The 25,272-nt window shown below is 44.4% G+C and overlaps 1 protein-coding gene across 4 annotated transcripts in view; it reads right to left on the bottom strand.

The window, feature by feature from the left end:
* The window catches only part of VAMP4 (vesicle associated membrane protein 4), a 641,282-nt gene that overhangs the window by 328,345 nt on the left and 287,665 nt on the right, over nt 1-25,272 (bottom strand). For all 4 annotated transcript variants that reach the window (XM_044085250.1, XM_044085251.1, XR_006366637.1 and 1 more), the window contains exon 4: nt 10,090-10,140. In XM_044085250.1, the coding sequence (XP_043941185.1) occupies nt 10,090-10,140 (51 nt within the window). The remainder of the gene's footprint in view (nt 1-10,089; nt 10,141-25,272) is intronic.

The raw sequence follows: 25,272 nt of genomic DNA, 5'->3' as shown, positions 1-25,272 counted from the left end.
TGCTTCCCACATGAAATACAATTATTAACTTTTTCTGACATCGGTCTGGAGCAAGAAAAAAGTTTCCCCAATGGGGTACTTAACTTTGAAAAGAAGAATGTCTTCGGTATGAAGCACCAAAAATAACAGGAGTCAGCCGAACGGCACTTGCGAACTGCTTCCACCGCGTGGCAAGAAAGACTGGAGAACATGGCGTCGGCTGGGAGCTTTGTACCCCTGGCGCTCTGACATCAGGGAGGGTGCCTACACAGCCGACGCCAGACCCAGACTTTGGGATTCTGGCCGACCGAGGGCTGCCTGCCGGCAGGAAGAACCCTACAGTGATGACTGCAACAGTGAAACACGATGAACATCTGCTCTCATCTTTAGGATGTTTATGTGCAACTTGGTCTCTATGGAGGAACACACACCTTGGACAATCTTCTCCTGGAAATGCCCCCCTCCAACAGGGAAGCATCCATGGTCACCATGGCCTTGGGCAGAGGGAGTGAAAAGGGCCTGCCTAGAATGAGATCCTGAGACTGAAGCCACCAAAGAAGGTGCTGTCTGCACACAGGCATCAGCTTTATGGTCATGGACATGGGTTGAGACAGAGCCGACCATTGAACTGCTCGGATCCACTGCAACACTCGAATGTGGTACCTTGTTAGGGGAATGAGATGAATGGCTAAGGCCATGGATCCAAGGGCTCAAAGATCCAAGGGAACTGGGGGATGCGACATGGTCTAATATCTGCGTGACCTGCTCCAAGATTAACTGAACCCTGGGAAGAGGTAATGCTGCAATCTTTGAGACGGGGTCTAACAGTACTCCTATGAACTCCAACTGCTGTGTGGGGACCAGATTGGATTTTGAAAGGTTGACAGTGATCTCCAAATGATCCAAGAGGGGAAGAACATAATGGATTGCTTGCAGTGGTTGATGCCTTGAAGGTGCCGGCAAGGACCAATCATCAAGGTACGGAAAGACCTGAAAACCCTCCATCCACAGGTGAGCCACTACCACTGCCATGCATATAGTAAACACTCAAGGGCTGTGGTGAGACTGAAGGGCTCTGAACTGCTAATGACTGGCCGCTAGCTGGAAGGGAAGATGTCTCCTGGAACACCTGTCTATCTTGATGTGAGTAGGTATTCTGGAGATTTACTGAGTACATCCAATCATCCTTTTGTAAGAGAGGCAGAATGGACTGAGCATTGTCCATCCAGAACTTGGACTTTTTGACTGAAAGATTAAGCTCGCTCAGATCCAAAATAGAATGCAGATCCCCTTTCTTTTTTGGCACTAAAAAGAAGTGAGAATAAGTACTGGATCCTCTTTGTCTTGCTGGGACTTCTTGGATGGCTCTTTTTTGAAGAAGTTGTTCAACTTCTTTGAAGGCCAACTCCCTCTGATTGGGTGGAATGTTGAGAAGGTAACTTTTTATGGGAGGGGGTTATGAAAAGGGAATGAAATAGCCCATGGAAACGATGTTTAACACCCACTAATCGGAGGTAACATTTGTCTAGGCTAGTGGGTGCAGTGAAAAGCGACCTAATTGCCTACATGGCAGAGCAGTCAGGCAATGCTTCAGGAGTGCTGACAGGGCTGCTCAAATAAGGGTTCCTTGGAGTCCTGATTTTGCAGACTCCTCCCCACCTCTAGGGTGGTGTCGGTAATTGAAACCTCTCCCCCTGCCTCTGGAAGAGAAGTCATCAGGACTGACCTAGAAGGGAGACTTTGACGTCTGGAACCGCATTTTCCTAGTTCTTCACTGGGTCTCAGAGAAGGACCTCTGAGGAATAAAATGTTTGATCCTGACAGTAAAGTCTTCCCTTACTGCTTGCTATGGGTCAGTGTCCTTCACAGAAGATCCAAAAAGGGTAGAACCATCAAAGGGTGTGTAGGTAAAGGACGCTTTGAACCCGCATAAATGTAAGCAAGCATGATGACTCACAGTGATGCTGGTACCTAGTGCTCAAGAGATAACTTCCACAGCACTGGAAATTAGCCTCATCGAGGAGTTCGTATGGGACGTCAGAGTACAGAGCTTGGGAGACACCTTCTTAAAGTCCTCCACTGGCAATAACTCTGTAAGAGAAGTGGAAAGTTCTTGGACCAAATCCCTTTGGAGGTGGGTAAAGTGGGCTAAGTAATTAACTGCCCTCAGTCCAAAGGCAGCTGAAGTGTACACATGCTCCCCCAGATGGTCTATAGCCTGGGACTCCCTGTTCGGGGGATGAAAGTACGGTTTTGTACCTACCATAAATGTAGATGTTCGAGTGCTAATACAGCTGCAGTCATAACAGATGGGTTCTCCTGCCGTCAGGCGGGTCCTCGGTTGGCCGAATTCCAAAGTCTAGGCCTGTGTCTGTAGCCTATGTCTATAATGTCCAGGATCCATTTGTCTTTTGTGACAATATGCCAATTTTTCGAAAATAATGCCAGTTTTGTGCCTAAAGGTGCTGCCAATTGAGCCTTGCTTGGCATGCAAAGGGGAAAGTCATTGGGTCTGCTTTCTGAATGGCTGTGAACTATCCTCACCCCCTCTTGGTGTAGGTGTTTGCCATTATCTGCCTCTAAATGATCCTTGAGATTGCCCTCTACCTTTCGGGCGCCTGTATCTACCTCTTTGAAGTCTGTCTGTGGCCGGAAAGGACCAATTTTTTGAAGGCCAATTTCTACTGAAACGTGGCGGTTGTACCTGTAGGAAATCTGTCACTGTTTGCATTGATTTTGCCTTTTCCTCCATTTTCTTTAATACCTCCTCAGCTTTAACACCAAACAATACATCTTTTTGAAGAGGTGCATCTAGTAATTTAGCTTTGACATGATCTGGTAAGGTTTGCTCTTTGAGCCAAGCATATCTACGTATGACTGATCCTGTAACAGCAGCTCTACAAGAGGCCTCTAAAGCATCAAAACCACATTGCAAGGTATGTTTACCCACTTGCTCTGCACTATGCAACAAATCCTGCAACTCCTTCAAGTCTGGTTGTTCAGGTTGTGACATTTTGCTTTTCAACTGAGATAACAAAAACTGTTGATACTTTAACATATGGAACTGACAGTTTAATGCCCTCATGGTTAAAGTGGCCGAGGTGTATACCTTTTTCCCCCACCTTTCTAAAGCTCTGGAATCCCTCTCTGAAGGTAATGGATTTTTGGCAGTGGAGGCCTTAATTCCCTTGGGACCCTGTGAAATAGTTTCTGGGTCAGCATGGCTTTTGTATAGGAATTGGTGTGAATCAGGCACACGGTAATACCTGTCAGGCTTGACTGGAGCTGGAGGTAAAGAATCTGGGTTAAGGCTGGCCTCTGAATACACATCATCTAATATGTCTAAGACAGGAGGTATAGCCAGAGGCCTGTGCTGAGGGAGCAAGAGGAAATCCCTGAGCCTTTTCTTGGAGTCTGAGTATTCTTGGCCTTCCCAGTGGAAGTGTTCCCTCAAGGTATGCAAGGTTTCCCCAAAAGAGTAATCCTCACGGGGGGAGACAGAGGGAATGGACTCCTCTGCATCAGAATCTTCGAAAGGGGAGTAAGAATGTTCCTGGTCCTCAGAATGCTCTGAAGTAATGGAGGCCTGGTCTGAGGAAAGGTATTCTTCCTCCATTCTGGGCCTGTCCGTTGAGAACCCCTGATAAGAGTAATCAAATCCTCAGCCATTTTGAGCATCTGCTTTTTAGGCATGGGGCCTTGAGAGGGGCCCTGTGGAGCTTGTCTTTTGGAATGCATGGCTGCTTTAGATTTAGTGTAAGCCTTAATGGAAAAAGAAGAAGGCCAGAAGACACCTTGAGAGGTGGCAGGCCTGTCTGAACTCTGAGTTTCCCCGCCAAGAGTGACTTCGGTATCTGTAGTCGGGGTATGGGCCGAAGAGCCTGCGACCTCGGGCACAGAAGACACCGCTAATGAAGTGTCATCGGTAGTCAGGGGCTGCGTAGGCGCCTCGCTGAGAACCGGAGCACATGTAGTTGGCTTTAGCATGGTGTCGGTGGAAGTCACGGACCTCGTATCTCGGTCCTTATTCTTTACGTCGTTTACTCAAAATTGGAGTCGGAGTATCCGACGACATGTTGTAGTTAAACTTTTTGCCAAAATAGTGTTGGGCGAACTCCGCCCGATGCTTAATAGTGCATCTGTTGAATGTAGCACAAAAACGACAGGCCGAGACGTCGTGGTCTGGGCCTAAGCAAGGTATACAGAGGGAATGGAAATCCTTATGCGGTATTTGCTTCCCACATGAAATGCAATTATTAACTTTGTCTGACATCGGTCTGAGGCAAGAAAAGTTTCCCCAACGGGGTACTTAGCTTTCTAGAAGTCTTCGGTTGAAAAATATTCGTAATCTCAGGAGCTGGCCGACCGGCACTTGCAAACTGCTTCTGCTTCGGGCACCGCACGGCAAGAAAGACTGAAGAAAATGGAGTCGGCTGGTTCTTTTATACCCCTGTCGCACTGACGTTAGGGAAGAAGCGACTACAACCGACGCCGGACCTAGACTTTGGAATTCGGCCTACCGAGGACCCGCCTGACGGCAGGAGAACCCATTTGTTATGACTGCAGCTGTATGCACGATGAACATCTTTGGAGTTCTGCTCTGCCAGTTCCTTCCCGATGACAGTGGCAACCATGATAGCATTGACTAGAACTCCTTTGTTCCAGAAAGGACAGTCTGCAGGAAGGCTAAAGAATCTGTCTGCTCTCTTTTGGACTGGCTCCACAGTGTCAGGCTCCTTCCAGACCCTGCTGGCGATCAAATCTACTAATTCTTCAGCGTGGGGGGGGGGGTACACTCAGGAAGTAGATGGGCTCATCCCAAAAGCCTTCAAAAACAGGAGCTCCTCTGAAGATGGGGGCTGGGCAAACCATCTGATCATCTGTTTCAAGATTTCAAGGATGCCCCCAAAGGAGACAATGTTGGGCGGAGATCTGGGGGACCAGTCTCCATCATCGAGGTCCATGTCCTCAGTGAGGGAACTCTGAAGGGGAATCCAAGTGTCTCCCTCTTGCACTTTCTCTTACAATATACCTCCTCTGTATGGGGCTCCGGGGAGGATTCGGAAGAAGCATGGACTTCTCGAGGGGAGGAAACCCTGAAGACTCAAATGGTTGGGCTGACCCTGGATGGAATGGGAGCCCACAATAGCCAAATTAGAGAGAGGCAGGGATGGACCTGTAGGGGCAGTAGATGAAACACCTGCCTTGGAGAAGGTCCTCTCTACCACCTGGAAAGGCGAGGAGCTGGAAGCGATCCTGTCCCCAATCTCAGAGGGGAAAGTCCCACGGAGAGGAGGAACGAGACTTGAAACAGCACTACAAACCCAGAACAATACTGGTCCAGAGCTATCAAAGGCCGAGGTGCTAAGGGAAAGGGACCGGTCCGAAAAAACGGTACCCGATCCCACCCCTGCGGAATCGGCATCTACCACACTGGCACAGTGCTCACTCTGGTCCTGCGCAGTACATCAGAGCTGTGGGCAAAAGCAACGGAGAAAGCAAGATCTCCGTTGCTTTTTTTTTAGTGTCTCGCTATGTTAAACTCATTTAACATAGCGAAACACTAAAAAAAAGCAACGGAGATCTTGCTTTCTCCGTTGCTTTTTTTAAAACACTGTCTCGCTATGTTAAATGGGTTTAACATAGCGAGACAGCTTTAAAATAAGCAACGGAGATCTCCGTTGCTTATTTTAAAGCTGTCTTGCTATGTTAAACCCATTTAACATAGCGAGACAGTGTTTTAAAAAAACGAGTTATACTAATGGAAAAAGTCCGGCGACGGAACTTTTCCATTAGTATAACTCGATTTACAACGGGCACGCTGGCCAATCAGCGTGCACGTTTTGGGGGGATCATGGTATAATAGAAAATTAAACACTATTTGCAGCCAGAGCTAAGAATCTGTATTGAATAATGGGAAACGAGATCTGGGGGTTAGAGGGCAGCAGGGCATTGTGGGAGAGGGAGGAGCTACAGTCTTGGATCTGTCTGTTGTACGTTGCTGGCCTGGATCTGATATCGGATCCTGAACCCAATGGTGATGAATGATGACATGGATAACATCAGAGGCACAGTTTATCCTGTAAACACCTTATCAGTGCAAATTAAGATCTACACAGACAGCAATGTAACTATACATCTTCAATTACTTGGTGATGCAAAGTGCAATGAAGGGCCTTCAGCTAGCCAGCAAGTGCAGTTTTAATACACACACATTCCCCACTCCCAGCTACTACAATCTTCAGTCTCATTTCCCAATCTCTGGTCAACACGGAGACCCTCAGCTGCTCCTTATCAGTTTCTCTCAGATGTGATCCTTTGTGGGGAAAGCCTCTGGACTCTTCAGCTGCACAGGCATGTTAGTTACTTTACAATCAAGGCCAGGGAGTGAGGTCTGCATGAGGTTAAGCAAAGCAGAATCAGCAGCTACTATCCCACTGCAGATAACAGAACTGCTCTGACAGAGAGCAATGATGCTGAATGGGCATGGTATGGGCTTTTGCATGACATGCAGAAGGTCTCTCACTCTAATACCCTGACACTTTAGATGTTATTTCAGTACTCCCTGGTCTTCACCAAAGGTCATGCAACCAGTGAGGATTCCACGCTCCTCCCCCAGGAGAGTAGGTATATGGCTGCATCACCCCATGATCTCGGCCAACCCTTTCAGCATCCTTAGCCCATTCACAAATCCATCCTCCTGGTGGCACAGATGAACAAATTGCCTCTGCACCAGCAGGACAGCAACAAGCCCAGTTATCTGGATTTAAGATGAGAAATTAAACCAAGGGTCCTATCTACCAAGTCAGTAGTATATAAGGTGGATGCAAAGGATCCCTGAGATTTTATCAAAAAGAGATCAAGTTCTATAGCATCCTGGCCAAATTTCCTTTACTCTATGTGAACGGTACCTCAAAACATACCCTGAAAATCAGTCACAGGACACAAACATACAAAGAAGTAACAACTAGTTTACAAGTTTGTTTTACAAACAAAATATAAATTCATCATACTTTCAAGAGGAACAAGGTTAAAAATATGAACAAATGGCTAGCAAAATGTAGATTTCACCAAAACTAGATGGCAATCTTCCTGTCTGGGTACTGGTTTTGTAGACATACTTCAAGAAGCTAGTCTGGACTTAATTTATTATGAAAAAATAAATTTACCATTCCCACTGTTAATCAGGGGAGGGGACTTATTGCAGACACACAACAGACAAAACCACTCTATACTTGATTACTGTGGTTAGTTACTTTTTGGGATTATAGGAATTACAAGGTGACTAAAGATCATTTACACCTTGCCACTACCCACCTTCCTCAGTGAAGGGCAAAGCAGGTGAACCCATCCAATCTTTTACTTTTGATATGAAGGAAGCTAAGGTGTTGTTTAGCTTAACTTGTAGTGAAATACTGTTTAAAAGATGGAGAGGTGTTTGGTAGCATTTTCCCTCCAGGTCATTTGTTTGCATGCTCATTGAGATTTAAGTCCTTGGTTCTGGTATTAGTGGTATCTATTAGTCTTCTACATATACATGAAATCAATGAGGGTGGGGTCCCTAATGGTGTGGTGTACAAGCCCAGACCTCCTCGATGGAATCTACAGGATGTTGAGTACAGGCACAGTGCTCAAAGCCACTCCTGGTAGCTCAAGGTCATTAGGTCAACAATCTTTTCAGGTAGGAATCTCTGGGGTCTTTCCAGTTGTTTGATGAGCCTAGATTGATACATCTTAAAGGAGGCACTGTGCTAAATTAGCCTAATTATGGCTGTACACGGACGGATTACAGCTTTATTTGATATGGAAGATGTGCCTTTAGATATCAGTCGAGCTAAATAAAAGGATTTTCTGACTACTGTTGCAACATACTCGTGAAAGGAAAAGGAATTACTGCCCCAGGTCCCTGTCTCCCTGACTTTCCTGAATGGGTAACAAACAGCACCAGAATTATCCATTCTAAAGACTTAAACCTTGCCTGTGATATAAAGAGGACCTGCTGGAGAGAGAGGTATGTATCCCAGAGACTACCCCTTTTGTGCAATAGGCTCCCCATCCATATGAAGCAGAGTTCCTCCCTAAGCCAATTCAAGTGCAACTTGGGACAACTGAATAGGAAACTGGAAATTCATCCCTGGTTTGGCACCTATATCTCTAATTGACACAGGTAACCTGTAAATGGTTCATCTCTTACGCCCATGCTTATACTTATCAAGGGTAGCACAACTTGTCAGAGATATGGGATGCATGGCTAGGCTTAAAAAGGCCCTTGTGGTTGTTAGCCTGGGGTCTTTCCAGTTGCTTGATGAGCCTAGATTGATACATCTTAAAGGAGGCACTGTGCTAAATTAGCCTAATTATGGCTGTACACGGACGGATTACAGCTTTATTTGATATGGAAGATGTGCCTTTAGATATCAGTCGAGCTAAATAAAAGTTCAAGAGTAATCTTGACCGGTGGATGGGAGATTGTAGGTTTACCCCGGGAATCATCTCTGTGTCACTGCTGGACAGAGGCACAACAAACTAATGGGCACAGTATTTTTTAACATAAGGGGTGGTGTAAGCCACAAAAACTCTGGGCTAGGCTTATAAATCCCTTAGGGCAGATAGCCTAGTATAAACCTATGAACCTATAAACACTTATGAACTACACTATCATTCTGAAGACGGATACTACCTATATTATGTCAACGGACAGAGCTATTTCCCTGAATGAAACAATACTGCACACTTTTTGCATTTAAATTTTAACCCTTTTTTCACACATCACACCTGTGAGGGCAAGTGTCTACTGTACTGATTGGTTTCAGAGGAGGATTTTACAACAACACCCCAACAACACCCAGTTTGCTGTCTGTAAGTGTAATTAACCAAAGACCCAGACTCCTGGTCTGTCGATTGGAGAAGTATATGCCAAAAAAAAGGAGTCCCGGTACCAAGGCATGAGGCACTTTCATACATTCAGAGAAAGTAAGTCTGATCTTAACTCTATGGATACTATCCTTCAGATAGATGGCTATCCAACTCACCAATTTAGGAACTACAATTAGGGCACGTAGTTTATTTACGATGGTAGCATGGGGTAGGTTGTTAGGATTTTGGCCAGATTGTGTGTGTGTGTGTGTGTGTGTGTGTGTGTGTGTGTGTGTGTGTGTGTGTGTCAAAATGAAATATCCAAGTGTGTGTGCGAGCTACTTGGAACAGGGACACAGAGCTCCAAAGTGGTCAGTGGGGGGGGTCTTGTTTGGGGCCTGGAGAGAGAGACTCCAGCCCCAAGACTTGAGTGTGCAACCTGTGTGCTCGAGGGAAATTATGCTTGATGCAGACAGCTGCATCTGAAGATACTGTGTCGATCCATTTTTGCTCCTAATGGCCCATCCCTCACCGGTGTCAGTGATGAGGATTGAGGCTCCTTGATTACTGGCCCGGACTAGGGACCGTCACAGGAGTCCTTGTACACAGCCTTCACTTATTCTACCAATGTTTTCAGGATGTGGGACCACTGCAGAACTGCCCACCTCTGCTTTCTTGGAACCTTGTCGTATGCTTTCCTTCAAGTCTAGGAATGCCTAGCTAGACTACTTCCTAATCTCGTTTTTTTTTTTTTGCCACTATGTTTCTCAATGTTAAGCACTAATTCAGTTGTGCTGCTTCCTGACCTAAATCCAAACTGCTCGTTTCCATGTACTTTACACTTCTCTATTTCTTCATTTATGAATCACCTTCCCCAGAACTTTCATGCAGCATAACTGGAGGCTGATACCATTATACTGCCCACAGTTGTGAACATCCACTTTGCTCTTGTATATTGGCACTAGTATGCTTATTCTCCAGTCATCTGGGATACACCTTACTCTCCCTATTAACAAGTACCCTCAGTAGCCATGACGTATTCCATGGTTCTGCAAATCAGCCACCGAGGGCAAATGGATCCATGTGTAAGGGCATCATAACTGCACTTTGCCATATTTCTAAAACAAATTAAGGAGCTAAGCTTAGATTATGTTAGAAATTACCTCATGCTAAAAACTGCATAGAAATCATTACATGCTGGAACTGAACAGGCATTTTGACTACTTGTCTTTGGACTACTATATTTTAACTTACCTTTTAATTTTGTCATTTTTTGGTCCAAATTTTGGTCCAGTAGGTCCTCTCCTGCAAGGAAAAAAATAAAAAAATAAAACAAAATATAAATTTTTCTTTGAGCCAATCATAGCACTGTAAAGCAATAGTTTCTCCAGGCCTACAATGACAGTGTTATTTAGCAGGTTATGAATTCAGTACACATCACAAGAATAAGTCAAAATTTATTCTCATAACAACATATGATTTATAGATAATGTGATGTGAACATTTCAAGGTTCTAAACAATCAGCCACAAACAAAACATCTGCAGGTTACAGCAGGATCAAACAAAATAAAGTACAATTATACAAGTGACTTACCATAACAGCACAGTTTTTAATACAACATGATTGCTGTAGTTCTTACTACTGAAACTTGGGTTCATAGCTTTGTAGGACATTATTAGCCTAAAAAACTCAAATGCCCTTGCAAGGGACAGGTATATGTTTCAGAGACTACCCCTTCTCTGGAACAGGCTTCCCATCCATATGAATCAAAGTTCTTCCCTGCACTTATTCAAGTGAAACTTAGATCAGTGGATGGGAAATCATAAATTTACCCTAGGAATTGCACCTATGTTTTTTAAAGTAAATACAATTCAAATTGCAGTGTAGGCTAGCACACTTGAGTGTGCAGCAATATTACGGCAAATACAGTTTAAATAAATGCAATTAAATTAACAAATGACTAAAAAACAAGTGCAGAAGGCAGTAAATTAGAAGGCTACTAACAAGCAGTAATAGGTGCAGAGTAAGAGCAACTGAACAGATAACAGCACGCAGAACAGCAACTAAGACAGTTACAGTAACAGCAGCTGAATAAAATAATGCACCCATCCTCCAAAGCCGACAGAAACAAAAGTTATGCACTTACCACAATGTTAAATCCGTGTTGTCATTTTCACCCATTCAACCTGTGGGTTTTTGGTGCCTTTAAAGTAGCTTTGGATCCAGGACCCAAACTCCTCCACTACCAAGAGCTCCCTCCATTTCCCCAAAATATCCCACATTGAGGTTGTCTGCTCATAACCAAAAGATCATCTAACATTCAGTGTGTGTATATGTATATAAATGGGTCTACTACGGTTGATTGAAAACTCACTTGACTGAAAATTAAATTGCTAGGACCACTTCACTGAAAGCTCACTTCACTGAAAACTCACTTGACTGAAAGTTATATATGGTCTTTTCCCCACTGCAGTGCGACCCTGGAGTTAGTATATAAAGTAAGGGGGTGTGGGGGGCACAGCCCCCCACATATCTTGGTTATATATTATCTTTTGGAAACAGTTATTTATTGCACTTGTAAGTATCACTGTGTATAGCTTAAAATGTTTATAATATGCGGGGGGCTACACCTCCACACCCCCCTTACTTTATATACTAACTCCAGGGTCGCACTACAGTGGGGAAAAGGCTATTTACAACTTTCAACAAAATGAGTTTCAAAAAAAATGTGTTTTCAGTGAAGTGGTCCTAGTAATTTCCCTTTCAGTCAAGTGAGTTTTCAATCAACTGTAGTAGACCCATATAAACATATATGTAGGCTTGTCTACAAAAAGTACAAGAAGGATCAAGAAAGAAGGCAATAATATGATAGACAGCAATCACCAGGCTGTCCAAGGAGAAGGCCCCTGGTCAGTTCCAACCATTTGAGAGGAGCAAAAGGGAAAATTTTATGCTGAGAGATGGCAAAAGGGACACTGAACTGGATGAAAATAAGACAATATGGATCTATCGTAATGGTAAGTACATAACTTTGGTTTTGTCCGATTCAACCTGTGGAAAAGATTCCCAAGATAACAAAGGCACCTGGGTTGTATCATGGAAAGATGTATCTGAGAATGGTGGAGCCAAAGAATGCACGGGATCTAGCCTGTACATCCAGCTTCTAGTGAGACACAAACATTATGCAGTCAGAAATCCACTTGGACAGAGTGGCTTTCAATATACTTTGACCAACTTTTTGATTCAGAAAAAGCAATAAAAAGCTTGTCAGATTTTCTGATATCCTTACGTCTTGTGTAAACAAAACCGGAGTTATCAATGAACATCTACACAAGTGTAGAGCATACACTACTTTGTTAGAAACCTTTGGGAAGAATACTGGCAGACTGATAATCTGATTGAAGATGCCACCTTTGGAAGAAAGTTATGATCCAGTCTCAAAGACACCCCTCGTCCTTGAGAAAGAACATACATGGAGGTTTACAGGATAATGCTTGCAATTCCAAAATCCTCTTCATGGAAACAACAGCCACCAGAAAAAGTTTTCCAAGAAAGATATTTTAAGTCTACTGTAGCTGCATGCTCGAAAAAGGCTCGAGTTAAAGCCTGAAGCACAATAGTAATGTCCCAAGGGGGAACTTGATCCCTAACAGGTGCTCTTAAAAGGAGGGTTTCCTTCAGAAAGGCTTTTGAAATCTTTAGGGAAGTACTAGGTGGTTGATTTTGCTCAATGTAAAAATTGGAAATAGCTGCTAATTGTACCTTGTGCCTGAGCTCAAATTCTGAGAATGCAGTTATCTAACCTACATGTAAACAAATGTATTGCATATCAAAACCCATAAAAGTTACAAAAAATTAAAACAAAAAAGTTATTCATCACACACATCTCTTCATAATGGCAACATTAACAGATCAGCTAGACATAATGGTAAGTTTATACTCGGCAAATAATTCCATAATATGCAAATTTAATTACTGTTATTATACAAACAAGTATTAAGCCAGATCCTTTCTGGAAAAGGTCTAACAAGAAATCCAGGATGGATGGAAGAGGTGCTACAAAGGGATCGGTTGCTTTAAAGAAGGCCTACATGGTAAACCTTTTCCATTTGCCAAGATGAAACTTTATAATATTTGGCTTTTGCAAGGAAGATAAAATGTGGACCACCAGATTTAAAAGCCTGGCATCTGGCCACTGTTACAACTGAAGGATCATAGCAATTCATAGGAAGTTACTAAGCTATTGGTCCTGAGGCCCTTACAAGCCTAGCCAAGAATTTAGCCCATGCTCCAACAATTCAGCACCCTATGCCACTGTCCAGCAGGGACATAGATGGCATCCCAGGGTGCATTTTCTGTTCCCCATCCAGTTCTCCAGGTTGTGCTTAAAAATGTTTAAAGAGGTACTCTGCTTTACATGGAGAAGGAGTCTATTCCACAAAAGGGGGAGTCTCTAGGACACAAATCTGTCCCACCAAGTCCTATTGATGTTACAGACCAGGCTGAGGTATCGCGTGCGGGTTACTCAAGTGGAGCTTGACTTGTGGATATGCGGCAGTCCCATCAGGGCAGCATGTGATATTGTTTTGTATGCCAGACAGAGGTCACCTCTGAGGAGTCTGTAGGAGACTGAGTAGAGGGACAGGGCTTTCAGCCTGTGTAGGGTAGATGTTGGAGGCCCTGGATTGCCCGGGTGATGAATCTCTGTGGTCTCTCCAGCTGCTGCATGTGGTTTGCGAGGTACATGTCGAATGGGGTATTGTATTCAATAATCGGTCTTATAAGAGAAGAATACAGAGATATTATGACTACCTTGTCCCTGGATGAGATACCCTTACTATTGAGGTGGGCAATGTAGACAGCTTTCCGTAAAACGGAGGAAATATGGTGGTCAAAAGTCAGTCTGCTATCAACCTGGGTTCCCAAGTCCCACATGACTGACTGCATGCTTAGTGCCTTATTAGCAATATTTACTAGCAATCTAATAATTTGTGGGGATGTCATTCTCCCCAAAAGGGATGATGATGCATTTTTTGGCATTTGGTTTGAGGCCATGTTTCTGGCACCAGTCATTTGTTTGGGTGAGACACTCTTGGAGGATGTCCACTTCACTAGGGGAATTTATGACAGCACCCAGCTTGCAGTCATCTTTAAATTGGTCAGCCATAGCCCACTAGATTTGGCCTGCACCTCTGAGAAGTATATCCCAAACAGCATGGTCTTGCAGATCAGGGTAGTTATGCTGATGGGTCTACAATTTCCTGGATAGGTGGATGCTCCACCTTTGTGCAAATGGATGACAGTAGCACTTGACTGGGATGAAGCCGGTACTCAGGCTTTGGTTGAATAGGGTGCCTAACGGTGCTGCAAATTTCTGCCTGAGTTCATGCAGGATGCAGCCTGGGATGTTATCGGATCCCATGAAGGCTGTATTTTTGCCTTTGAGAGGACAGTGATGACTTGCTCCCTAGAGATAAGGGGAGGGGGGGCAGGTACTGGGGATGTCCTGTTTTACTGATGGAGGACAGAAGAGTTAAGTTTTCACTGAACCTGTCTGCAAACAGGTTGGCTATATCTACAGGGTTTGTGTATGTGATGTCCTTAACCACCAGTTCTGAGCAGATCTGGGTACTTCCCTTGAGACTGCAGACATATGTGAAGAAAGCCTTATGATTGTCTTTAGTAGATGTGGCCAGTTTGGACTCAAAGTTTGCTTTGGAGGATTTCACTAGTGCTCTTATTTGCTTATTCAGGCTAAGGAGAGATTGCTTCCAATTATACACCTGCTCCTTCTTGGCCCAGGACAGCGATTTTTTTTCCTTTTATTATACAGTTTATTTATTTCAGATGTCTACCAGACAGGTTTACTCTTCCTTGAGGAGGATGATTTCATCCTGTCTAGTATTCCTGATTCCATGCAGCTATATAAATGCTCATATAGTACTTTGGTGTAAGTTTGGAAATATGTGCCAGTTTCTGTGCAGGGAGAGGGAGCTGTGAAGCTGTTTATACCTTTCCTTAGGAGGTTGTAATCAGCTTTGGAAAAAAGATTTTTTTTACCCTAACTGGTGGGGCTGGGGGTCAGGGGAGATGGTGACTTCAAAAGTGACTGCTTTGTGGTCGGATCTTACCAGGGATGATGACACTGTAGGGATGTTGCAGTGGTTACTCTTGTTGGTTAATACCAAGTCCAAGATGTTTCCACCTCTTCTGGGGGTGTCTACCAACTGATCCAAGGCATTTGCATTGATGAAATCAAGGAATCTCTGGGCATTTGTGTTTAGGCATCAGTATTTCTTCCAATCTATAGTTGGATAATTAAAGTCGCCCAGGATCAGGGCAAAGGGTTGAATCTTGATAGAGTCGAAGAGGCCCAGATAAGTGGAGTGGGCATCTTGAGTGAGAGTTGGAGGGCTGTAGCTAGCCATGAGTCGAATATGGGGTCTTGTCAATTGTTAACTGCACCTGGAGTATTTCCTGTGCATCATACTGGTTGATCAGCCTAGAGGTGTGTGTATCTTTTATATATATTAATTTTATTTTACATTTGTTGACCGGGATGGTCCGACTGGATACATGTCCATTTTCAGCGGAGGCCCGGGGAGAAAAGCTCCACATTGACAGTAAGTTACATACATGTTACATAGATACATATTGTTTCATTTAGTAATTAATACAAAAGAGGAGAAGACATGAAATATATGTATTATAAAAAAAATGTCTTAGGAATAACAAACACAGACTACAACATAAACATTTTCTATCCTGGGTTGTCCTTTTAGCAAAGATTTAAGGGCTTCCATATATGAACAGAAAAATTTACAAGGAAATATGGGGTTAGGTCAATTGAGAAAAAGGTCTAAAGTTTTTATATTTGGATAGTCCTGTAGAAAAGAATTAACTTGGCTTACTGAAGAGGAGTTAATCTGGGTTTGAGCACTGGCAAAGACAATGTGACTTAAAATGGTATCTTAGACTCTTTTTGAATTTGGTAGGGAGGTAGTAAGAGTGAGGTTGAATTGGGTAGGGAGGTAGTAAGAGTGAGGTTGAAAGGAAGGGAGTTCCATATCTTTCCAATGGCGCGGGCAAACAGTTTATCACCCCCTGAGTTACAGGATTTGACTGTTTGTACAAGTAGCCTGTTTGATGAGCGTAGACTGTTGAGATTGGTGTAAGGTATTATTAAATTTTTCAGTGCAGGAGTGTTGTCAGGTTGCTTGAGAAATTTAAATGCTTCTATGAGTTGGTTCTGCTGGAGAAGGTTTGGTAATTCTATCCAACCGAGGTTTCGTAGGTTAATACAGTGATGGGTTCTATAGGGCATGCCAGTTGCAAATCTGGCAATATGATTATAACAACATGAGAGTTTATTTAGGTCAGATTTGTTAAGGTTAGTAAGCATGGGGGAGGCATATAGAAGGGTAGAGAGAAGATGTGAGCGGACAATGGCCACTTTTGCAATTGGAGTTAGGAAGGATTTTATTCTATATAGTGACCCGAGTTTCTTGTTAACGGTTTTAATAGTTTGGTTAATGTGCATGTCGAATCTAAGTTTATTGTCAATGGTAACTCCTAGTAGTTTAGTATAGGAGTCTGGGGAGATAATAGTACCATTTTTGGATTGTATAGTAAAGGATATGGGAGTGGGTTTATGGGTTGGATGGAAGAGTAATAGTTTGCTTTTGTTTGGATTCAGGATCAGTTGACATCCTGATAGCCAGTTCTCTACTGCAGTAAAAATGCATTGGATTGTGGATATTAGGTTAACTGGAGATGTATCGGAACAAACTAATGTCGAGTCATCTGCATATTGAATACAGGTGGCCTCAGGGATAGCTGTATAGAGGTCATTAATAAAGACTGAAAAGAGAAGAGGTCCCAATATGGAACCTTGAGGAACCCCTATGGTATTTGGTAAAAGGCTAGAGAGCTTATTTTGCCAGAGTACAGCTTGTTGCCTATCAGAGAGATAGGCATGAAACCAGTCCAGTGTTTGGTTGTCTAGGTACAGAGTTTTCAGAGTGTGATAAAGTAGTCGGTGGTTAACCATATCAAAGGCCTTTGATAGGTCCAGAAAGAGAGCTGAGGATATTTTTTTGTTATTCCGGTTATGGTTTATTGTGTCAGTAAAAGAGAGGAGGGCAGTAGTTGTACTGTGGGTTGGGTCTGAAACCATGTTGTGAACTGGTTAGTAGATTGTTCTGGATAAGATAGTATAGAAGTTGTTTGTGTACACACTTTTCCATGATTTTGGCCAGTGGTGACAATATGGCTATTGGCCTATAATTTGATAGTTCTGTGGATGAGCTGCCTTTGTGGAGTGGAATTATTTTATAATGCAACTCCACCTCCTTTTGTTTTGCTGCCCACAGCTTGGGGTCTGAATGAATGATAGGATGAGTAACCTGGTATGGCTGGGGTGCTCTCCACAGCTTTGAACCAGGTTTCAGTTAACTTCAGGGTTTTCACGTCTTTGTGAGGCTGCACAGATGGATGACTCAGAAGATCCTGATGACTCACCAACATCCAGGGCAGATGTATTAGATAAGGCCAGAGGATGGATAACCAAACTTACCCAGGCCAAAAGGGAGCAATAAGGATCTGACACTGCACCTTCCGGCTTTCTGGGGAAATCTTTTTATAAGGGGAATGGAAGGGAAAGGCATAAAGGAGACTTGGGATCCAACTGTGGACTACAGTATCCCTTGGTGTTTGACCTTGTGGAGGGATCAGGGCAAAGTAACTGCTGCACTTGTTTAGGTATGAGCCAAAGAATTTGCAACAAGGTTGGCCTCAGTGTCTGAAGACTTGTACTGCCACTGTCTGACTGAGAGACCACTTGTGAGGAAGAAGAAAGTATCTTTTACTCTGCTAAAACACTAGAAGTCCCAGGAATGTGTGCTGCAATGAGAAAGCAATGGGAAGAGATTACCCACTGCCACACTATCATGGCTTCCATGCAAAGTGGTTATGATCAGGTTCCTCCCTGCTCATTTATATACCACACTACTGCTATGCTGGCTGTCTGGATGGAAATCGCACCCTCAGGGTGGGAGTCCTGAAAGGCCTGGAACTCTAGAAGAACTGCTTGATTTCCAAGACACTAATTTGAAGAGTGACCTCCATAGGTAACCAAGAACCTCGAGAAGTCTTCCCTTTGAAATGCACACCCCGCCCCAGAAGGGAAGCATCCGTGGTTACAGTTACTACTGGTGGGTGTGGGGTGAAAGTACGATCCTCTGAAACCACTAGGACATCAACCACCAACAGATGTGATTCCTGTAAATTAGTGTGAGATGAATCTGTGTATGTAGTGGGAGAGGCATCATGGACCATTTAACCGACAGTGTCCATTATAGGATTCTCATGTAATATCTTACTAGAGAAACTAAAGTGAGCAAAGAGGCCATTACACCCAGCAGCCTGAGAATAAATCTTGCAGAAGGAGAGGGATGCTGAAGGGCCTGAGGCTACATGATACAGGGACAATATTTTTGACTGTGGGAATTTTGCTATCTGATGATTTGTATCCAGGTGGCATCCAATGACGTCTATCTGCTGCACTGGTATTAGCTGACTCTTTGCATGGCTGATTGTAATCCCCAACTGTGGGGCAAGATGGAACAAGAAGTTCCTGTGCTGGACCAACAGATCCCTGGTGGTCTCTCCAGCTGCTGCATGTACTTTGCGAGGTACATGCCAAAAGGGGCGTTGTTCTCAGTAATGGGCTCTATAAGGGAATAATACAGCGATGTTATCTAAATATGGGAACCCCTGGAGCCTGAGATTTGCTGCTATGACTGCCATGCATTTGGTGAACATCCAAGGGGCTATGGTGAGACCAAAGGTCAGTGCCCTGAACTGAAATAATGACTGGCTCCTAGCCGGAAACAGAGAGGAGTATATTTTCTTTTTCCCATCCAGCTATCCAGGTTGTGCTTAAAAAGTGGTAAAGAGATCCTCTGCTTGATGTGGAGAGGAAGTCTATGCCATTGATGGGGAGTCTCTGGGACACAAATTTGTCCTGTCAACAAGTCTTGTTGATGTCACAGACCAGGTTGAGGCCGAGCGTGCAGGTTACTCGAGTGGAGCACGACTTGCAGATATGCAGCACTCCCATCAAGGTGGGGTCTGTGATTGCCTTGTATGTCAGGCACAGAACACCTCTGAGGAGTCTGTATGAAATAAGTAGAGAGACAGGGCTTTTAGGCTATCTGTGTATGGTAGATGTTTAATGCCCTGGATTCTCCTGGCGAGGAACCTCTGTGGTCTCTCCAGCTGTTGCATGTGCTTTGGGAGGTACATGCCGAAAGGGGCGTTGTACTCAATAATGGGCCTTATAAGAGAAGAATACAGGGATGTTATGACCTCCTTGTCCCTGGATGAGATACCCTTACTTATGAGGTTGGCCATGAAGAAGGCTTTCCGTACATGGTGGTCAAAAGTCAGGTTGCTATCAACCTGGGTGCCCAAATCCCTCACGACTGATTGTGTGCTTAGAACCCTGTTATTAATGTGATAATTTGTGGGGACATCCCTCTCCCCAAAAGGGATGATGATACATTTCTTGGTATGCAGCTTGAGGCCATGTTTCTGGCCCAGTCATTTGTGAGATCCTCTTGGAGGATTGTCCACATCACTAGGGGAAATGATGACACCACCCAGCTTGCAGTCATCTGCAAACTTGTTCAGCAACAGCCAACTAGATTTGGCCTGCACCTCTGAAAAGTATATCCCAAATAATAGAGGGCCCCAAGACCGAATCCTGGGGTACGCCACTTGTTACAGGTTTAATGCTTGAGGTAGTTTCCCCTATTTTAACTACATGGGTTCTATCATAGGTAGGTACTAGGCTATCGGCCTTGGGGCCTATATAAGCCTAGCCAAAAAGGTTCCCTGGCTTTCGCCACCCAAGAAAATTATTTTCCTATGCCCCTGTCAAGTAGTGTCGCAGAAGTGATCCCTGGGGTGAATTTTCTATTTCCCATCCAGTCGTCAAGATTTTTCTTAAAGAGGACCAATGAGGAGCTTTGCTTAACATGAATGGGTAGTTTGTTCCAGAGTATGGGAAGTCTCCGGGACAGGAATCTATCCCTCCAGCATGTTCTGTTTATAGTAGTGACAAGGTATAGGTCAATGGAGCATGTGGTCCGGAGAGACTGGGATTTCTAAGTGTAGCATGTCCAAAAGCTCTGGGTTTGACACAGCTTTGTATGTTAGGCAGAGATCTCCTCTGAGTAGGCAATATGTAAAGGAGTACAGCTGGAGTTTTTTGAGATGGTCTGCATATGGCATCTGTTTGAGGCCGGTAATCCTCTTAGTGAGGTATTTCTGTGGCCTTTCCAATTGTTGTAGGCGTCTTGTAAGATACATGCCAAACAGGGCATTGTACTCTATAATGGGTCTGATGAGGGATGAGTAGAGAGGAACAATGACATTTTTTTCTAGAGGAGAACCCTATTGTGATGGTGTGCCACGTAGAATGATTTCCTGACTACTGTGGCAATGTGGTTATCAAAGGAGAGACTACGGTTCACCTCTGTCCCGAGGTCTCTTATCACACTTTCAGTGTTTAGTGAGCTACCGCCTATCTGGTAGTTCATGGGTACCAAGTTTTTCCCAAAGGGGATGACAATGCACTTCTTGGCTTTGAGCTTGAGGCCATGACTTTGACACCAAGCATCTGTCTCTGTGAGGCCCTTTTGTAGAATGTCTACATCATTAGGTGACCCTATTATGGCTCCCAGTTTGCAGTCATCTGCGAACTTTGTTAGCCAAAGACCTTCTGTGTTGGCCTGCACTTCAGAGAAGTAGATGCCGAACAAGAGATGACCCAGGACTGAACCCTGTGGTACTCCACTCATCACTAGTCTGAAGTCGGACTTGGAGTCGGCTACTTTTACTGTGTGGGTTCCGTCAGTGAGTCAGTTAGCCACTCATCCTGTGACATAGAGATTTATGCCCAGTTTAGTGAGTTTATCTATACTTCCAGAGTGGGGGATGGTATTGAAAGCCTTGGCGAGGTCAAGATAGGCTGTGTGCACTACCTTGACCTCGTCTATGGCTCTAGTGACTGCTTCAAAGAAGTCAATCAGGTTTAGTAGACATGATCTACCTTTTACAAACCCAAACTGAGTGGGGGTCCAGGGTTTGGAGCTTACCTATGTCTTTGTTTATAAGCTCCACAATAATACATTCCATGGCCTTGCAGACCAGGCTCATCATGCTAATGGGGCGGTAGTTTCTGGGGTCCGTGGTGGCACCCCCTTTGTGAAGTGGGATAACCATCTCTGTGCACCATTCAGTAGGCATATAGCCTGAGGTGAGGCTATGATTGAACATGGTACTTAGGTGCGGTGCCAGTTCGTTCTGTAGTTCGTGCAGTACGCAGCCTGGGATGTTGTCTGGTCCCATGGATGCTGTGTTCTTGGCTTTGGAGAGTGCAGTCTTTACTTGTTCATCCGTGATTACAGGGGCTCTGCATTCTTCCAGTATTAAGATGGACCCTTTGGAGGGTGAGAGGGGGTAAAGTTAACACTGAACCTATCTGCCAGGATGTTGGCAGTATCGGTTAGTTCTGTATACTTAGTGCCATTGTGCTGTAGCTCAGAGCAGATCTGAGTGTTGCCAATGAGATTCCTGACATAGGTGTAGAATGCTTTGTGGTTGTCTTTGGAATCAGTGGTGATTTTATTTTCATAACTGGCTTTGGTGGATTTTCTGAGGGATCTCAGCTTCTTGCTGAGCCTGACCAGGGAGTTCCTCCAATCTTGGGATTTTACTCTTTTTGGCAACAGCTTCTTCCTTCTGTTGTAGAGTTTGTTTATGGCAGGGGACCACCAGATTGGCTTCCTTGTTTTGGAGAATAGCGTCTTGGTTCTGTTGGGGATGGCATGATCCATGCAATCGTGTATGTGCTTATACAGTGCATTTGTGGAAGATTCAGCAGTCGTACCTCTATTTTCCATCTGCATGGGTGTCATGAAGTTTGCCACTTCTGTCTTAAGAAGCATGAAGTTGGCTTTGGAGTAGTTTTTGATGGTGGTTTTCTTAATGGGGGTGGGATACGGATGTCTAGGGCGATTAGCTTGTGGTTGGATCTGACCAGCAAGGAGTTGACCTCTGGTGTGGAACACCAGTTACCTATATTGGTAATGATCAGGTCCAGGATATTGCTGCCCCTAGTGGGGGTGTGGACAAGCTGATCCAAGGCATTGGAATTTATGAATTCCAGAAAAGGTTGAGCGAATGAGTTGGTACACGAGTAGTTTTCCCAGCTGATGGTGGGGTAGTTGAAATTGCCCATAATTAAGGTACTGGGTTGTACTTTAACATTTACCAGTATCTTAAGAAATGAAGAGTGGGAATCCTGGGGCATGGTGAGGGATCTGTAACAAGCTACAACCTGGATTGCAGTCTTGCCCAGTGTTAGTTGCACATGGACAATTTCAGATGCATTATGTTGATTAACTAGCCTGGAGGTGTGCATATCCTTAATGAATATGGACATGCCTCCGCCTTTAGTGTTTCGGTCCAGGTTAGGTGGCTGAAAGGTGTGGTATGAATTATAGCCTGGTAATGCAGGGGTGCTTTCTGAAGCCTTGAACTAGGTCTCTGTCACTGCACAGATGTCGATGTTCTCCATTTTAAGGAGTGCCTCGAGTGAGTGCATTTTGAGGTTTATACTTCTAGCACTGAGTAGCATTGCCCTCAGAGTTTGCTTGTTTGTACCTGTTACAGTGGTAAATTTAGCATTTGAACCTTGCCTAAAAAAGGTACTACAGGGGTGGCTAGAGCCTTAGCCAGTATCCAGAATCCCAGGGGCGACAGGTGCAGGCCATCTATGGCAAAGTATCATGGTCTGTCGACCATGTCGTCCCAGGCAGACAGATACTGGATCACTTAAGAATGACATCAAAAGCTTAGCCAATTGTTGAAGTCAATCATTTTGTCCTTGTACAGTGGTATCATTTTGGGCGATGGCAGGATGCTACTCAGGGCTAGGTCATATCTGCCTGGGTTACAAGATTCGAGAGCTCCTCCAAGTCTCTTTTCACGTAGTCCAGGGAGGTACATCTCAGGTCATTCACACCAACATCGTATTTGTACTTGTGGAGTGACCTGAGTGTGTGCGTTATGTGGCGGATCCTGGCACCCGATAGGCAGCTGACAGTAACTTTCTCCTTGTATAACCTGCTGAGTGGAACATCAGTGTGCCTGACTATAGAGTCACCTATGACTAGTGTGTTGGGTACATTGTTTTGCCTTATGGGCTGAAGTTGAGTGGCACACTGATTTTGTGGGCTATGTGTCATTTGGGTAGTGTTGGGGGGTGGTGGTTGTCTGTGTTTCAGCTTGGGAGATCTCTGTTGCTTGGGCAGTTTTTTATTGAGAGCCTCCGAGAATGTGGGTGTGTACTTTGTGTTACTATGTGTGGGTTTAGGTGGTGTAGGTTTTGATGGACTATGTGTGGAGTGTGGTGTGGTGCAGGTTTTAACCTTCTCCTCTTGATGGTCTAGTCCAGTCTTGGCTGGAGAGAACTTGGCTTCTAGTTTGACTATATAAGTGCATCTCTCACAGGTTGTAGTGTTGGGTGGTAGGAGGAGAGGGTTGTCGGTGTATATGAGGCAATTGCTACAATGCCCCAAGATGCCCAGGTTCCATCAGGTGGACAGGAAATAACACAGCGAGTCAGTTTGCTACCCACCTGGTAACATATGGATTGATTCCTAGTTGAGAGAGTTTAGTTATTATGCCTGAGTGATGAACAGTGTCAAAGGCTTTGGCCAGGTCAAGGTAGGCAGTGTCCACTGTCTTCCCGTCATCCATGGCTTTGGTGACTGTCTCAAAGAAGTCAACCAAATTTAGCAGACATGACCTCCCCTTGATGAAGCCAAACTGTGTGGGATCAAGTGTTTGCAGGTTGCCAATGTCCTTGTTAATGAGACCCATGATAATCCGAAGCATGGACTTGCAGATCAGGCTAGTTAGGCTGATGGGTCTATAATTTCCCAGATCGGTGGATGCTCCACCTTTGTGCAAAGGGATGACAGTGGCTGTCCTCCACTTAGCTGGGATGAAGCCAGTACTCAGGCTTTGGATGAATAGGGTGCCTAATGGTGCTGCAAGTTCCTGCCAGAGTTCACGTAGAATGCAGCCTGGGATGTTATCTGGTCCCATGGAGGCTATACTTTTTGCCTTTGAGACAGCAGTGATGACCTGTTCCCTAAATATAAGGTGAAGGTGGGGGAGGTACTGGGAATATCCTGATTTACTGATGGGGGGACAGAGGGCTAAAGTTTTTCCTGAACATGTCAGCCAGCAAGTCTGCTATATCTACGGCATTTGTATATGTGGTGTCCTTGACCACCAGTTCTGAACATATATGGGTGCTTCCTTTGAGGTTGCGGGCATATGTGAAGAAGGCCTTATGACTGTCTCTAGTAGATGTGGCCAATTTGGACTCGAGGTTTGCTTTGGAGGATTTCAATAGTGCTCTTATTTGCTTGCTCAGGCTAAGGAGAAATTGCTTCCAATTGGGAACCTGCTCCTTCTTGGTCTTGGACTGCAATTTTTTCCTTTCGTAGAGTTTATTTGTTGCAGATGTCCACCAAACAGGTTTACTCTTCCTTGAAGAGGACAATTTAGTCATGCTAGGTATTCCTGATTCCACACATCTATATAAATGCTTGTATAGTGCTTTGGTGTAGTTTTGGATATTGGTGCCGGCTCCTACAGAGGGCAAGGGGTTGTGAATCTGTTTATACCATCCCTCAGGAGGCTGTAATCATCTTTGGAGAAGTTTTTATGTCTGATCCTAGCCAGAGGGGGGTTGGGGGAGATGGTGTCTTCAAAAGTGACTGCTTTGTGGTTGGATCTTACCAGGGAGGATAATACTACAGGGATGCTGCAGTGGTTACTCATGTTGGTTAATACCAAGTTCAAGATATTATCATCTCTTGTGAGGGTACCGTCTAGTTGTTCAAAGGCATCTGCATTGACAAAATCAAGGAATCTCTGGGCATTTGTGTTCTGGCAGGAGAAGTTCTTCCAATCTATGTTTGGGAAGTTAACGTCACCCAGGATCAGGCTAAAGTGTTGAATCTTGATAAATTCGAACAGGTCCAAATAGGGGGATTGGGCAGCTTGAGTCAGATTTCGGGGCCTGTAGCTAGCGATGATTTGAATATGGGTCTTGTCAATTGTTAACTGCACCTGAAGTGTCTCCTGTGCTTTATACTATTTGACCAGCCTGGACGTGTGTATGTCTTTAATGTACATTGAAACTCCACCTCCTTTGCTTTACTGCCCACAGTCTGGGGTCTGAATGTATGACAGAATGAGTAACCAGGAAAGGCTGGGGTGCTCTCTGCTTTGAACCAGGTTTCTGTGACTGCACAGATATCAGCATTGTCCAGGGTTAAGAATGCTTGCA

The sequence above is a fragment of the Protopterus annectens genome, chromosome 10.part0, assembly GCF_019279795.1.
Source record: "Protopterus annectens isolate FY-2018-M chromosome 10.part0, PAN1.0, whole genome shotgun sequence".
NCBI lineage: Eukaryota > Metazoa > Chordata > Ceratodontiformes > Protopteridae > Protopterus > Protopterus annectens.
Note: the sequence above shows the minus strand (reverse complement) of the source record. Positions and strands in the feature narration are given on the sequence as shown.